The sequence below is a fragment of the Ceratotherium simum genome, chromosome 25, assembly GCF_057802395.1.
Source record: "Ceratotherium simum simum isolate JZ-2026a chromosome 25, ASM5780239v1, whole genome shotgun sequence".
In the NCBI taxonomy this organism is placed as follows: domain Eukaryota; kingdom Metazoa; phylum Chordata; class Mammalia; order Perissodactyla; family Rhinocerotidae; genus Ceratotherium; species Ceratotherium simum.
The window spans coordinates 26,570,194-26,585,888 of record NC_141924.1 but is presented as its reverse complement, the minus strand read 5'-3'; the positions used below and the strand labels follow the sequence as shown (position 1 = coordinate 26,585,888).

Sequence of the window (15,695 nt, the reverse complement as noted above, 5' to 3'; positions counted from 1 at the left end):
CAAAAATGCTTCATGGTCCTTTGCCACAATTTTGAATTACGTGGTGAAATTGCAAACACACGGCCCAGCAGAGTAGCTTAATAAACAACTGAGCAGTGGATTCTGAGAGGCAAAGACCCAAGATGCAGGGGGCAGGCAGTTCCTGCAAACAGCAGTTGCAGGCACCCATGAAAGAATGCAGGGAGGCCTGTGAGAACTGGGTCACCTCAGGAGCGCACAGAAAACAGCAACCACTACCTCCATTATCTCTTACAATGGGTGTGGATACGTGGTATATACGTTGAAGAAAGCCTAAAAGACATTTGCTAAAAAACATTCACAGTTTCCAAGAGAGTTAATCAAGTATGTACTGTACTTTGATAAGGAAGATTTCTTATTCTCTAGGATGAGAGCAGACTTCTTGTTTAGTTTTCCTGTTCAGAATGTCCAGGCGAAGTCCACGTCATTGGTGAAGGTAGAGGTGAAAAGAAATAATGTGTAATTAGAAATGAGTCCTCGTTACTTGGTGCAAGATATTTATTTTTCTACATGGATATGTCCATTACTTTATTATTATTATTATTATTATTATTAGAATGATAATCATATAAAAATGTAGCTCTTTTATTCTACTGAAATTGGGTTCCAAGTATAAGAATAAAATCAAAGGCATTGGTTTGGGGGGGATGCATATTGTCAAAAACATGATACAACCTTTGAAGGTCACAAATCAGGGACATAAATATAAGTGAAATATAAGTCATGGTTCTATTTTTATCTAATCATATATATTTCTAACCACAGATTTTTTTTAAATCAAGGGAAAAAATAAAAACGATGGGACACTTTAATCATTACATCTTGTGGAGAGACCCACTATTGCCACATACAAGTCACCCGTGCACCTGTTCCCCCCACACCTACATGCACTTGTTCCCCGCACATCAATGGCTGGGCCTGATCCTGGCCTGAAACTGAGAAGTGGGCAAAATTGGTCTTGGATCTCTTCATCCACTGGCCCCCAGGTCCCCTCGCAAATCATGTTTCCTCACGCCAGCACTCTTAGGACTTCCAACCACTCTCCTGCTATTCTTCTGTCTTGAAACCACACCCTCCACCTGGCAAGCTCCTTCTTATTCTTCAAAATTCAGCTCAAATGTGACCTCGACTTAAAGACTCTTATAAATGCCTCATGCAGAGATCACATTTTTGGCTTTTGCCCCCAGAGCCCTCACTATCTATCACTACTGTATTTCTCATCCCACTGTATTGTACTGTATGGTTCTGGGGTGTAGAACTCTGTCCTATTCATCTTTGTGTACTCAGAGTCTTGAAAAGTGCCTGATATGTTGTATGCCTCCAATAACTATATGGTGATTGGAGGAAGGAAGGAAAGAAAGTAGATGAAGAACCAGATGGATTCCACCACTGCCATAAATTACCATCTTAGTGTTTTTGTTTTTGTGAGGAAGATCAGCCCTGAGCTGACATCTATTGCCAATCCTCCTCCTTTTTTTTCCCCCAAAGCCCCAGTAGATAGTTGTATGTCATAGTTGCACATCTTTCTAGTTGCTGTATGTGGGACGCGGCCTCAGCACGGCCGGAGAAGTAGTGCGTCGGTGTGCGCCCGGGATCCGAACCCGGGCTGCCAGCAGTGGAGCGCACGCACTTAACCACTAAGCCACGGGGCCAGCCCCACCATCTTAGTTTTTAAGCTGATACCCGAACACATATTACTAAAAAGTCTTGTTAAGGGATGTTATTTAAACTGAATGACTTCTATATTCAAGATTTCAAAGAGAAGAGAACATTGGCGCCACCACCCACTCTCTCCACCCACTTCCCCCATGCCCTGCTCCAGATCCTCTAACAGGCAAAGTGATATGTCTTAAATAATTTGGGTCCAAATTGGCCTCACAATCCAAAAGAATTCTCTTTTTCAATCAGCTGGCCAAGTGCACAGGCAAAAGACTCATATCAGGGTCGTTTTTGAGCAGGTAAATTACACCCTTGAGCTTTACCCCCACCACTAAATACATCCAATGGTTGACAGCAGGATAAAGGAGAAAAGGAGTCACCAAGGGTCAGCCTGCATTGGAGTTGCAAGCTCGAATGACTACAGGGCAGGGCAGGTTGAGATTGAAGGAGTTCTCAGAGTTGATTGTGGGCATGGTAGAGCTACCTCAGTTTTCCCTGGTTACTTCCCTGAGTCACTGGCCAATGGCAGTCACCTGGTTGCAACTGACCTGGTTTGCTGGGATCTGGGAATGGGCCCATCAACACCAGAAGGTAGGCCTGAACCAGAGGAATGAGGAGGTCCAGCTAGGAAGGACCTGAGGGAGTGTGCTAGTCAGCTAAAGGGTGACTCATGCCAGGTCCTCTGTCCCTGACTTCTCTGCCTGTTTTGTCCACTCGGCCACCTCTCTGAGTTTTGTAATGTCAGAGAGAGAGAAATGGAACTCCTAGCTCCCCAGAATTAAGGATAATATGAACACCGCCTTCTGTTTTCCAGGTTAGTTTATAGGTCCTTGATCTCCACTTGAGTTGGGCACCTTCTCTGGTTTTATTTTTGTTAAGTTGAGTCCCAAATGTTGTTACCTTGGCTACCTCTTCCCAGAGGATAGTCTTCTGAAAATGATATCTTCCTGGGCTCCTCAATACTGCCCTCTTTTTTCCTTGTATTTAGTTCTAGAAGTGGGGGGAAAAAAAGCGAGGGGTGAGGAAGACATGAGAATTTGAGCTTTGTCTCAGGGTGAAAGTAGTGTTACTGTGAAAACTTCCAGGGACAGAAATATAAGATGGGGACATTGTAACCAGCAAATGTATGATGTAGAAGCAAGGGCTGGTCTCTGGGGCAGGCAGAATGGATAAAAACTGACCTGCCGGGCACGATGAGGTCTGTATTTCCTGCATCAGTCTGTCATAACCTTTAAAATCCCAGGGTTAGCCATTCACTCCTTTGGACTGAGAGGCTCATTGGTTTCTGAACATCGTCTAGTTACATAAAAAGTCTAGGAGCACTGAATCTTACGCTGTTAAATGCATAAACTTCTCAGTTTTCCTTTCCATTTGTTTTTTCTCTTGTCAAACACCATGTATTGAGTTTAACCAAGTGTCAGCACTGTGCTCAATACTTGACATACATGATAATTTAATCACACTTGGCACAGTGAGAGACTCAAGGGAACTGAGCAGGGCAGCCATCCGTGGCCTGCTGGTAAATGTTTAACAACCAGCTCTCTGGGGAAAAATTCTCCCTGATTTGTAGCTTACCTATTTCTGTGGTATAAATGTTCTTACCCTGGAGTCTCAGGATCAGCTCTCAGCCCAAGACTCTGCAGATCTTCAGAACTCTCTTTTTGTGTAGCTCTCTGCTCTCCAGTGCTCTGCTCTGGGAACTCCAGCTGCATGGCCTCCCTGGACCCCCAGCTCTGTCTTTTTAATTCACGGGCACTGCTGGGCCCACCTGGACTCCCCCCACCTAAGCTGCAACCTGGAAACTCTCCCAGGCGTTATGCTGAGGCCATAATCGGGCTCACCTCATTTGCTTCCTCTCTAAGGGTTACTTTGCCTCCGTCCTTGAAGTCCAGTGTCTGAAAGCTAGTGCTTCATCTATTTTTCAGACTTTTCAGACAGGAGGGTGTCTGGTCCCTATTACCCAAAAGCTGGTAGAAGTGAAAGTCTTCCGTTTTGATTTGTGACCCCACTTTTATCACTTATGAAATTCTTATATATAATGGGATCTATTTCTGGTCCACTGAGCTGACTACCTAACACCACTACCACACTGTTTTCATTTCTGAGACTCTGTAATAATATGTTATATAATATCTTAAAGGATTAGCAACACCCCATTCCCTCCTTACTTCAAAATAATTTGTTTATCTTTTTAGATAAACCTCAGAATCATTGTGCAAAGTTCTACCTAACCCAACACCCAACTCCCAGACAAATTTTTTGTAACATTTTTATTGTAATTCCATAAAACTTATGCATTAATTTTAGGAAAATTGGCAGCTTCACAATATCAGTCTTCCTATCTAAAAACATGATATATTCCTCTATTTGTCAAATCTCCAGGTCACACAATTAAGGTTATTGTTGCTTTCTTGGATTTAATTTCCTCGTATATTTTCTAATTAATAAAGTTAGTTTATTTAGCTTAATAAAGTATATTTGACTTCGTGTCCATTTACTCTACAGAATGCTTTAATAAAAATCAAATAGTTTTTCAGGTTTTTTGTGGGGAGGGGGAGCTTCTAGGTATGCTATCACATCATCTGCAGATAATATATTTTCTATTTCTCCACCTATATATTTTTATTGCTTTATATCTGAAATTAACCTGAGTTTCCAAATTAATAATATATAATACCAGAGATAGTGAGAATCTTTATTCAGGTTCTGCTTGAAATAGAAATTCTGATTATTTAATAAAGAAACAAACATTGAAGCAGCATATTTTAGAATTAGGCATATTCACTTAATTGAAATGAAGAATATGTGACTCACTTAATATTTTTGGAAGAGTGACATTCATATTTTCTTTACTCTTTGTCACCTGCATCCTTTTCAGTGTTTGCTGGATTTGCCAATGTTTTGGAGACAATTTCAGCAGAAAAAATCCATATTTCATGTACTCTCTAAGGAGGAATTCTGTTTTTGCTATTTCACTACTCAAAAGAAACAAAGATATGATTAGATACATCTGTGTGAAATCATGTTCATTTTTTAAAAAATGGTTTTACAAAATTCATTCTCTTGACTATGTATTTGAATAATAATTTTCTTAACAAAAAATTGGAAATATGGCCATAAAAACATGGGCATCCATAAGATATGAGATGAGAAGAAAGACTCCTGTGGGCGTGCTATTTGAGTAAAACATGCCCAAGGATACGCACACATAGAATAGACTGATGATAGTTTTACTCTACTTATTTATTTCTGAGGGAAATACTGTATTAAATTTTAGACCCAGGAAGGAATCAGAAGGTAGAAAAGATGGTACTTATGTAAGGAGAAGAAAGGAAACTAACGCTCCATAAGCACCTACTCTGTAGCGGGCAATACGCAGGACACACTACAGATGCCATTTCATACTCAGTACAGCACTTTACAGTCGGTTTCATTATTCCTATCTTTTGGAAGAAGAAATAAATGACTTGCAAAGTCACGCATCTAGGAAATGGCAGAGCCAGCACACAAACCTGGGTCTGTCTGGCTCAGATGCCCAAGCTCTTGCCAACAAGACCCAGTGACTTGGACCGAAAGCCTTTCCCTAGCCTCATGTTGCTTTCTCATAATCACGTTACCAAGTGGACCCAGAAGAATGTTTCAAATAACACTGAAGGGCCTTGTGAAGGGGAGCTCCACCCTCATCTTTTGGAGCCTCCCTTATTCCTATCCTTGTCAATACCCTTATCAATATTACTCCTATATCCATATCTTCAGCTTCAATACTTCTTTCGGTCCGAGTCTTCCTTAAGCCCTGCTGTGAGAGTGATATTCAAGAGTCAGTAAATGGCTGGCTCATGTACCACTAGTCGAAAGATGCTGGGAGTCCCTCATTCCACCACCACTTTATTTTTAGATTGAAGTCCTCCCAGATGTGCTACAAAAAACAGGGTTAAAATGGCTAGAATTGCACAGCTTCCAAGCAAAAGCTTCAGAACAAGCTCCCTTGCCCTTCATAAACAGATTTCCAGCCCTCCCTGCAGTGGAGGACCTCCTCGGGCCATCTCAAGCCCATAAAGAGAGAAGAGGGAAATAACAGCAGGTGCTTGCATCTCTTGCTGTTACCTTTCTAGGGTGATGAGACACATAAACAGTAAGCACATTCTCTTCAGCAAGGCTGTTTGGAGGGTTTACCTGGGCGGCCACTGTGCATAAATACAGTACGTTATGCAAACATAGAGGCTGCTACTCTAGTTCTACAAATAGAACAGAGTCTTCCGATTACATTATCGAGGGAGGGAGGGGAATTCTTCATCTTGGAGCACCTTCAACTTTAGGCTCCTAAAATAGAAGAGGGCGCTGTGACCAGGATGTGTCTGAAACACACATATTGTTAGTAGCAATTGGTTTCAAAGAAACTACCATCCTGTTCATTTGCTGCATTTTAGACAAGCTGCTGTCCTCCTCCCAAAGAAGTCTAGGATGTAAGTCTAGGACTTGGTTTCAGAGGAGAGCTAATTATCAAGTCCTCAAAAAGAAAAAACACGTTTTAGCATGACTTGATACCAGGCTACAGTGTCTCCTGGATCATGCAATTACTGTGCAAAGATGACGACAGAAGGAAGCTTCCTACAGAAGCTACGATATTACAATATTTACAATAAATATCTACGATATTTAAAGTTAGATCAGTTGAGATATACTTGACCATAAAAGAAAACATCCAGGTTTGAAAAAAAAGAGTGGTGGTGGTACAATGATTTTTATCCTAACTCCTGCTCCTGTAATTTTTATCATTATAGATCCTAGTTTTTAATACCAATGCTAGGTTCAGCTAAGTGTGAGTATAAATATAAAAAACCCTGCCAGTTATAATTGTAAGACAATTGTGAAATGAATCTGAATTCCAGAGATGTTAAAATGTGGGAAGAAACGTGCCTCAGAATAAAGAAAAAGGACACGTAGAAAAAACTTATTGTTTACTCCCAAAATTGGTTTGCTTCTTTTCAACTAATTTCTTGGCTTCCATATCGACAAGTTAAAGAAACCTTTCAGCCAGAGGTCATTGTACTGTCCTGATACCCAGGCAGAGATGATCCTTGATCGATAGATTACTTATTTTAAAAATGTGGTCATCCTATGAAATCATCAACTGATAAGAATTATTCCCACTTAGGTCTCGCTAAGCACGAATAGGTCTCAATGGGACTTGGACATTTGATAAGCAAAAGACGGTGCCCTGGCCTCACCTTTTCACTGCTTGTATCTCCATATTTGCTTTCTTTAGCTCTGCTGTCACTTGGAGTTTGTTTATAGTTTCTTGTGCTGCACTGAAAAGTAACAGAAATTTGTTAGTTTGTTTTGTGTTGTGTTCTGAGAAACTAAGAAGAAGAAAGAGGGAGGAAAAAAGCAATTTGGTCAGAGTGAGAAAACGAACATTTTAAGAGCATCTACAGATCTCTGGTCATTTTCTCGAAGGAACTCTTCAAAGGCCATTGCGTCTTCTTGAAGCTTGTTTTCTGCTTTTATGAGTTGCCTTTCCTTCGCTGCTATGTGTTCTTCAAATCTTTTAATTGTATTACTTTTGGTTAACAGAGCATACTAGGAATATTGAAAACAGAAGTGCATCAAGAACATTATTCCACATTTCCAGCACATTTCTAGTACATTTCAACAGTCTCATAATAAAGGGAAAAAACTTGCATAGTAAGTGGTCATTTGTACTATTAGAAATAATAGTACACCAAATTTTGGAGCTATGGCCTTTATTTCATGAAGGAATTTTCTTTTTTTTTTTTTAAAGATTTTATTTATTTTTTTTTATTTTTTCCCCCCAAAGCCCCAGTGGATAGTTGTATGTCGTAGCTGCACATCCCTCTAGTTGCTGTATGTGGGACTCGGCCTCAGGATGAACGGAGAAGCGGTGCCTCGATGCGCACCCGGGATCCGAACCCGGGTCACCAGCATCGCAGCACGCGCACTTAACCACCAAGCCACAGGGCCGGCCCATGAAGGAATTTTCTTTTGGGAATAGTTAGAAGGGAGACTAACTCCTCTCTTTCGTTTTTATGAAGAGGCTCAATATTGTTCCAAAATGGCTGTGCCCCACAAAAAGGTATATATCCCTCCAAAGAGCAGATCCACCTGGTATTACCCACAGTGTCCCTCCATTACTTTCTGGGCATTGGGAAATTGGGGTGTCTGCAGCCACAAAGCCTCCTCCAATAGGAAGGACCATGGGAGAATCAGGTTCCAAGGCTGCTATGCCCATGATGTATTCCTCCAAGCCAGCCTCAGGGCAGGGTGTTTACCCAGCCTCAAAGAGCCCTGTTTCAATCCCCAAATACAACTCCTGACTCTAGCTTCTATTTTTTTAGTACAGAATATAAGAATCCACTTGGGTTTTTAATGCCATGCATGAAAAATAAATTTTAAATAAACAAAACTGCTTACATCATAATATAAATGAATTAAAAATATGTGAGATAATTTTAAAGAAACAACAACCAATAATTAGATACTCCAAGTTTATAACCAAAAAAATTTCATTCATTACTTTATTCACCAAGTATTTATTCAGTGCCTACTGTATGCCAGGACTGTTTTAAGTGGTGCTAATAGAGCCATGAAAAAAATAAACAAAATTGCTTTTATGGGGTATACTTTCTAGTAGAGGGGGGAGTGGTTTAAGTGGGGAGATAAGGGGACCAGTGGGCAAGGGCAGGGGGGTACCATTGTGTTTAGCCAAGGAAAGCCTCCCCGATATGGTGAAAATTAAACAGAGACTGGAAGGAAGTAGGGAGCAAATCATGCAGCTATCTGAGGGAGGAATGTTCCTCCCAGAAGGAAGAGCCTCAGTAGAACGAAGAGCCTCCGTGCAAAGGCCCTGAGGCAAGAGCAAGATGGTGTGTCCCAGGAACAGCAAGGAGGCCAGTGTGGCTGGAGCAGAGTGAGCAAGGGGCAGAATGAGGTCAGAGAGAGAGAGAGCTGGGGACCAGATAAGTCACTAGAGGTCCTCAGCAGAGGAGGGGCATGTGTGGAGAATAGGCTCCTACTGCTGTGTGGAGAATAGACTGACTGTAGGGAGCAAAATGGAAGCAGGAGACCAGTGTTTAGAAGTTACAGCAATAATTCATGCACGAAATATTGGTGGCATGGACTGTATACAATGGCAGCAGTGGGGGTCATGACAAGTAGTGTGATTATGGATGTATTCAGAAAAAATGTACTTGAAAGTATATTTGGATGTGGATCATGAGGAGGAGTTGAGGATAACTCCAATATTTTTGGCCTAAGCAATTGGAGAAATGGAATTGCTGTTTACTGAGATGGGGAGCACTGCATGAGCTGCAGATTTGCAGGGCAGGGTAGAGTCTAGCAGGGGCAAAGTCTTGGAAATGTGAAGTCTGAGATGCCTATTGAGCACCTAAGTGCGGATGTTAAGATCTACAGTTGCATTTGTGAGTCTGGAGTCAGGGAAGAGAATCAGACTAGAGAAATAGGTGTGGAAGTTGTTAATGCGGAAGTGGGATTTAAAGCCAGGGGCCTGGAGGAGGGTAGATAGAGCACAGGGTGAGGAGTGAGCCCTGGGGTATTCTGACCTTTGGAGATCAGGGAGAAGAGGAGGAGGAAAGAACACTGTGGAGGAGTGAGCAGCCAGCGATGGGGAGGAACCAAGAAGTAGTGGGTCCCGGAAGCCAGCGGAAGAAAGTGTTTCAGGAAAGAGGCAGTGATTAAATGGGCCAACTGCTGCCAAAGGTAAGTTAGAGGAAGACTGTGAGATGACAATTGGAATTTGGCAACAGGAAGGTCATTGGTAACCTTGACAAGAGTAGTTTTGGTGGAATGATGAGAACAAAAGCCCGATTGAAGGAGAGAATAGGAAGGACAATAGATCTGGGGCACGTAAGGGAAAAATAAAATGTCAAGGTGAAAATTTGGTAATGCTATGCAAGTAGTGTTCTGTTTGGCTAATGCAAGAAAGAAATTATTACCTCAAGCAGAAACCTGTTTCTCTGGTCATTAATAAATTCACGGACAGTCCTTTTTGTGTCTGCACCTGTAAAGAAAATTGAAATAGATTAGTTCACTATTCCTCAAAGATGTCTAAAATAAAAGCTATGTAATTAAATTATTGCATGTGGTATGTATCTGACTTAAAAAAATACTATACCTTCAAATAAACTTCTTTCCTAATCACTCAAAAACTAATTAAAAATAGTAACTATGATTTATTTTGTGTCCATCATATTCCAGGAATTTTATTAGGCACTTTAAATACATCATTTCATTAAATCCTAACAATAATCCCACAAAGGTACTTATTACGATCCCTATCCTGTATTTTAGGTCCTGAAGCTCAGAGATGTCAAGATGTTTGTCTAAGATCACACAGCTAACAAGTGGCAGAAGGGGCATATGACTCCTAAGCCTGTGCTAAATAAGACTGAACTGTTTTAAATCTTAACATTTTAGCCAATCTAGACATAAAACTGAAGTCCTATAAATATGTTTGAGGATAACAAACCAAATTTATGGCAGGAAAAGAAAATATGACAGCTAGCTTGACCATCCAGCAATAGAAAAGACCGAAGTTTCCTTTCAAGTTTTCTTCATTCTGGAAAAATTATACATGGGCTGCATTTCAATAAAGTTTGCTTCGTGAAATACCAACAGAATGCCGTATAGAATAAAGTCTCTTAATAACTATGTAAATAGAAGTAATAGAAATAAAATAGTATTTCCCAAATAACCAGGGAGGCTGTGCTGCACTAGGAGGCCCACAGGCTCTTGGGGTTGTAGTCTGCCTCCACCTTTACCAGCTGTGGGAATGTGAGTAAATTCCTTACCCCCTCCAGGCCTCAGTTTCCTCGTCTGTAAAATGAGGATACTAATTGTGGTAGATTATATTATGTCCCCAAATATTGTCTGCCCCTCCCTGGAAGAAGATTATCTTCTCCCACCCCCATCAATATCAGGCATGGCAGTGGAAATGACCTATGTTGATTCCAAGCAGAGGTTGTAAGAACCACCACCAATTCTTTCTCCCTCTGCCACAACTCCAGCAACGTACCAGATGAGGGCGCTGTTCCTCCAGTGCAGGACTCGATGAAAAGCACCAAGTGGAAAAGTGAATGAGAATAAACCTCTGTTGTTGTAAGCCACTGAAACTCCGCAGTGATTTATTACCACAGCATAAATTAGCCTAAGTGGATCATACTATTACTCTCCACCTCATAGTGGTGTTGTCAGAAGGAAATGGGGCAACATATTATAAAATACATAGTAATTTCTTAATAATTGTTAGGTATTATTATTTTAAAAATACAATTGCAATGAGTAATCACAATTTTTCAAGGTCAATAATAATAGCAATAGTGATTATTATAATCATCAATAACTAGTTCTGTGATGGTGGGTGATGGACAAACAACAAGCTTTGGAGTAAGACAGGCATTGGTTTGAATTCTGCATCCTCTTAGTGACCTTAAATAAGTGAATCAACCTCACTGAGCCATTTTCATCAGATGAGGAGAGGAGGCAAAAACATCTGACAGCACTTCATTGAGAATTAAATAAAATAACATATGTGAAAGTAATAAGCACCTAGTTAGCACACAGTTTTCATTGTAACACTTAAAAACACTTTTTATTATAGAAATCATCAACCTTCATAAAAGTAGAGTCATAAAATGAACCGCCATGTACCTATCACCAACTTCAACATTCAACATTTTACCAATCTTGTTTCATCCATTGCCACCTCACATTTTCCTCTCACTGGAATATTTTAAAGCCAAGCCAAGCCATTGTTATCATTTCATCCGTAAATACTTTGGTATGTAACTCTATCAGATAAAAAAGTTTTAAAACATAGTCATAGTACTACTGTCATCCCAAACAAAATTAACAGTTCTTTAGTATCATCTTATACCAAGTTTGGGTTCGAATTACCCCGGTTGTCTCAAAAATAACTTTTTAGAATTTAAAAAATTAAAATCTAAACAAAGATCAATTTGGTTGATATGGCTCCTAAAGTTGATTTTTTTTAATCTATAAAACAGCCATTCTCCCTTCCCCACACACACTACCTTTTTTCCATGCCATTTTTTTGTTTAAGAAACCAGGTCAGTTTCCCTAGAGAATTTCCCACATAATGGATCTGGCAGATTGCATCCTCATGGTGTTATTTAATATGGTCCTTGATCTCCCATATTTACCTCATTCAATTCAGGTTCAATTTACTTAAACATTTTTAATAGAAAAAAAGAATAAAGATGCTTACTGTTGCTTTCATTTGGTCACTTATGATGGGTCAAATTGAAAATAAATTTCAATATCCAAAAAAATCCTATACTGTCAATTGACTAAATATTATAGCCATGCTCACCATCTCAGGCTACTTGAACATGGTCCAGCCTGGCTGAGTTGATGCAATTTTATTCTTTAACTCTAAATAGACTGGTTATAGTGGGTTTCCCATTTTGGCTCCTCTAGCTGATCAGGCAGCTCTTTTGGCCAAGAGACCATGTATGATAAAACCCTCCCCAAAGCACTAGTGTTCCTCAACACCAGAGCACCTCATCACTCCCTGGGGAGGTAAAGACCAGTCTGAGGGATCTGAGTCTACAGAGAGCTGCAACTGAGCAAAGCTATCCAAAGGTGATGCCCGTTGAGAGCAAAACCAAAGTCAGGCTTGGTGCATGAAGCTAGAAACGGCCCTTCTGTCACGTAGCCTAACAGATCTGCCTATGACAGCTGCCCATGTAACGTCTTTGATGGTAATCTAGCAGTTCACCATTATCGCATACACAAAAATAAAATTACCTACGCTCCCGAGGAAGGGGTCTCTTCTCATTTTACTATCATGTAGGCTTGTTTTCAATCAGAATTCAGGCAGGAAGTGTAAGGTTGGGGAATGGGGGTCCCACTCAAATCAACTCCTGATTGGAAATAGAGCCTGAGAGGGACTTCTTTATTTTAAATGAAAATGTCCAAATTGCTTCTCTGTGTTATCAGCTGACACTAACAACCTGATTGCCATTGCTGACAAAGCCCAAATTGCCTTGGATAATAACCATTTTACTATTTCCTTTTTAAGAGTCTACCTGTGTCATTTACTTTTAAGAGACCAGTAACTCCATTAGCCAGCAGTGGTGATGATTAGGGTCACCTGCAAAGCCATACTTCCTAGTTATCTCAGAACTATTGGAGTGGCAAGGATTTTTGAAGTCAGCCACTTTGTGTAGAACTCTGTCTAAAACATATCACCCGTAATTTTAAATGTTCTTGATGACTTAGGGTTCACCATTCTACAGAGGTGGACTATGAGACCCAAGATTGAACCTAGATACACCCTGTCAGTGGCATAGTCACTGATACCACTATGTTGCTATCATTTGCTGCTTTTTCATACAATTATAGTGCAGAATATGCACCTCCGAGATCTTCTAAATAAGTTAACACGGCTTCCCTTTTCTACATTAATTATTGAATCCGAAGTTCTTTCCTAAGTGGTTTTCCTGTTCTCTGAAGATTTTTTTCCACAATTTGGGAAAGTGCCTGGACTTTGGGGGCCATAGAAATGTTTTTTAAGTTACCATAGCAAATCCTGGGCACTTGATGTATGTTCATTCTTCCTTCCTTCCTTTTAAATTTTTAATTAAAAAATTTGGATGGGGGCCAGCCCTGTGGTGTAGTGGTTACGTTCTTGTGCTCCGCTTCAGTGGCCCGGAGTTCAGGGGTTCAGATCCCAGGCGTGGACCTACGCACCGCTTGTCAAGCCATGCTGTGGCAGGCGTCCCACATATAAAGTAGAGGAAGATGGGCACGGATGTCAGCCCAGGGCCAATCTTCCTCAGCAAAAAAAGAGGATTGGCAAGAGATGTTAGCTCAGGGCTAATCTTCCTCACCAAAAAAAAAAAAATTTGGATGAGACTCATTCTGGGGGAAGATTTTATGACTCCATCATCCTAGCATTAATCACTTTAACTTTGTTAGCTTCAAACTGCTTTCTGTCTCATTTGTAGGCACTTCTTGATCTGATAAGTAGGAAATGCCCATGACATTTTGATTACCAGATTGCCCTCTTTCATGGAGCAATAATTCCTTTTTTTTCCTTTGAGGAAGATTGGCCCTGAGCTAACGTCTGTTGCCAATCTTCCTCTTTTTTTTTAAATTTTTTCTCCCCAAAGCCCTCAGTACATAGTTGTATATCCTAGTTGTAGGTCCTTCTAGTTCTTCTGTGTGGGATGCTGCCTCAGCATGGCTCGATCAGCAGTGAGTAGGTCCACGCCAAGGATTCGAACTGGTGAACCCTTGGCTGCTGAAGCAGAACGTGTGAACTTAACCACTGTGACGCTGGGCTGGCCCCATGGAACAATAATTAATAGCTTGTAGTATTTTAACATGTGGCCTTCAAAGGTCATTAAAACCTTACTCAAAGATTATGTTTTTGCAACAACAGGCAAACATTTAATTCTATTAGCTTTCTGATTCTGGATATATGAGATCTATGGCCCTGACAATCAAGACTTCTCTTTGGAAAAAAGGTTCCATATTTCTACACCTAGAACTGAGATTAAATGGCTAGAGCCATTACCTTTAATACTATATCATTTTGGCAGTGACTTTCTTCCTTAGAGCCATGAAAATGAGAAACAGTCTATTTCTTAGAAAAGTTTTCTTATTTAAAATAGATTTTTCTCCCGATTCTCAACTCCCATTTACAAAGACCTCCCTCACTATATTATGAGACAGCATACTTCGTTTTTCTCACCTCCAGAAAAGCCCCCAAACCTGACATTAACAGTAAACATTCAAAAAAACATTCTTAAACAAACAGTAACTGAGACTTACCTTCTGTTAATCTGAGAATAAGAGTGGGATCTAGCCCAAATTTTTCAAATGAGCCACCAGCTCTGTCAGAGTAGGATGTTATTTGGCCCAAGTGTGAACGACTCTTCATCCGGGATGAAAAAGTGGACTTTTCATAGACTTTCATGTTGCGGTTCATAAATTTTTCCTGCCCAAGTGGAAAAGTTTAAAAGAATTTCTTTTTATTTATTTATCCCCCAAAGCCCCAGTAGATAGTTGTATGTCATAGCTGCACATCCTTCTAGTTGCTGTATGTGGGACTCGGCCTCAGCGTGGCCAGAGAAGCGGTGTGTCGGTGCACGCCCGGGATCCAAGCCCAGGCCGCCCGCATCAGAGCGCACGCACTTAACCGCTAAGCCACGGGGCCAGCCCTAAAAGAATTTCTAATATACCAAAATAATGTTGTCTTAAAATAGTGATCATATATAAAATATCATTTGCAACAAGTCCTTTTGTCATTACTAATGCGTTATACAAGCAACCTTAATTTCCTGTCTTTCGAGGGCTGTGTATAGTTTTCAATCCCTTCTTGTATGAGGCTGAGCACAAATATGAAAACATTTGACCTTTAATAAACATGTATGTCACAAACACGAGACTGGAAAATGTTGTTCTGGCTTTGTTTTCACAATCTTGTCTTGCCCAAAATGCAGGTAACTTGGAAATTCCATTGATTTGAAAGGATTGGTTCTGTGGAATTGAACACTTGAGGGGAAATGGACCTCCCCAGTAGACATAAAAAAAAATCAGGATTCCAATTTCATGAATCTTTTCTCAATTTAGTTTTGGATATTTTCAATAAAACTATAGAACATGTGCATAAAACCATCACCTTACAGTTGAATCAGTTGTTGGACATTTCTAGATATTTCCCTCATTCTAATTAGGATTTTTAAAAAAAATTCTGTAATCAACCTTTACCTCTAGGAATTAGGAAAGCAAACCTCATGAAATCTGAACCATGTCATGTGAGGTATGATCATGCAAGTAGTGAGCTTAACTGCAAGACACAGCTGGAAATTTAGCCTCATCACTGATGTAGCTTCAAACCAACTAATTCTAAAATGACACGCCCTCCTCCACTTTTATTCCTTCTTCCTTCCGCCAGCCCCCTCCCCAATACACACATATACATTCTCTTATCTGTATCTGTGTGGCAAATT

The 15,695-nt window shown here is 40.4% G+C and overlaps 1 protein-coding gene across 2 annotated transcripts in view; it reads right to left on the bottom strand.

Moving 5' to 3' along the window:
• CCDC38 (coiled-coil domain containing 38) overlaps positions 1-15,695 on the bottom strand; it is a 42,330-nt gene that overhangs the window by 19,478 nt on the left and 7,157 nt on the right. For both annotated transcript variants that reach the window (XM_087449076.1, XM_087449075.1), the window contains 7 exons: positions 14,515-14,680; positions 9,651-9,715; positions 7,094-7,257; positions 6,906-6,986; positions 4,492-4,652; positions 2,578-2,667; positions 356-413 (listed from right to left, as the gene is read on the bottom strand). In XM_087449076.1, the coding sequence (XP_087305202.1) occupies positions 356-413; positions 2,578-2,667; positions 4,492-4,652; positions 6,906-6,986; positions 7,094-7,257; positions 9,651-9,715; positions 14,515-14,680 (785 nt within the window). The remainder of the gene's footprint in view (positions 1-355; positions 414-2,577; positions 2,668-4,491; positions 4,653-6,905; positions 6,987-7,093; positions 7,258-9,650; positions 9,716-14,514; positions 14,681-15,695) is intronic.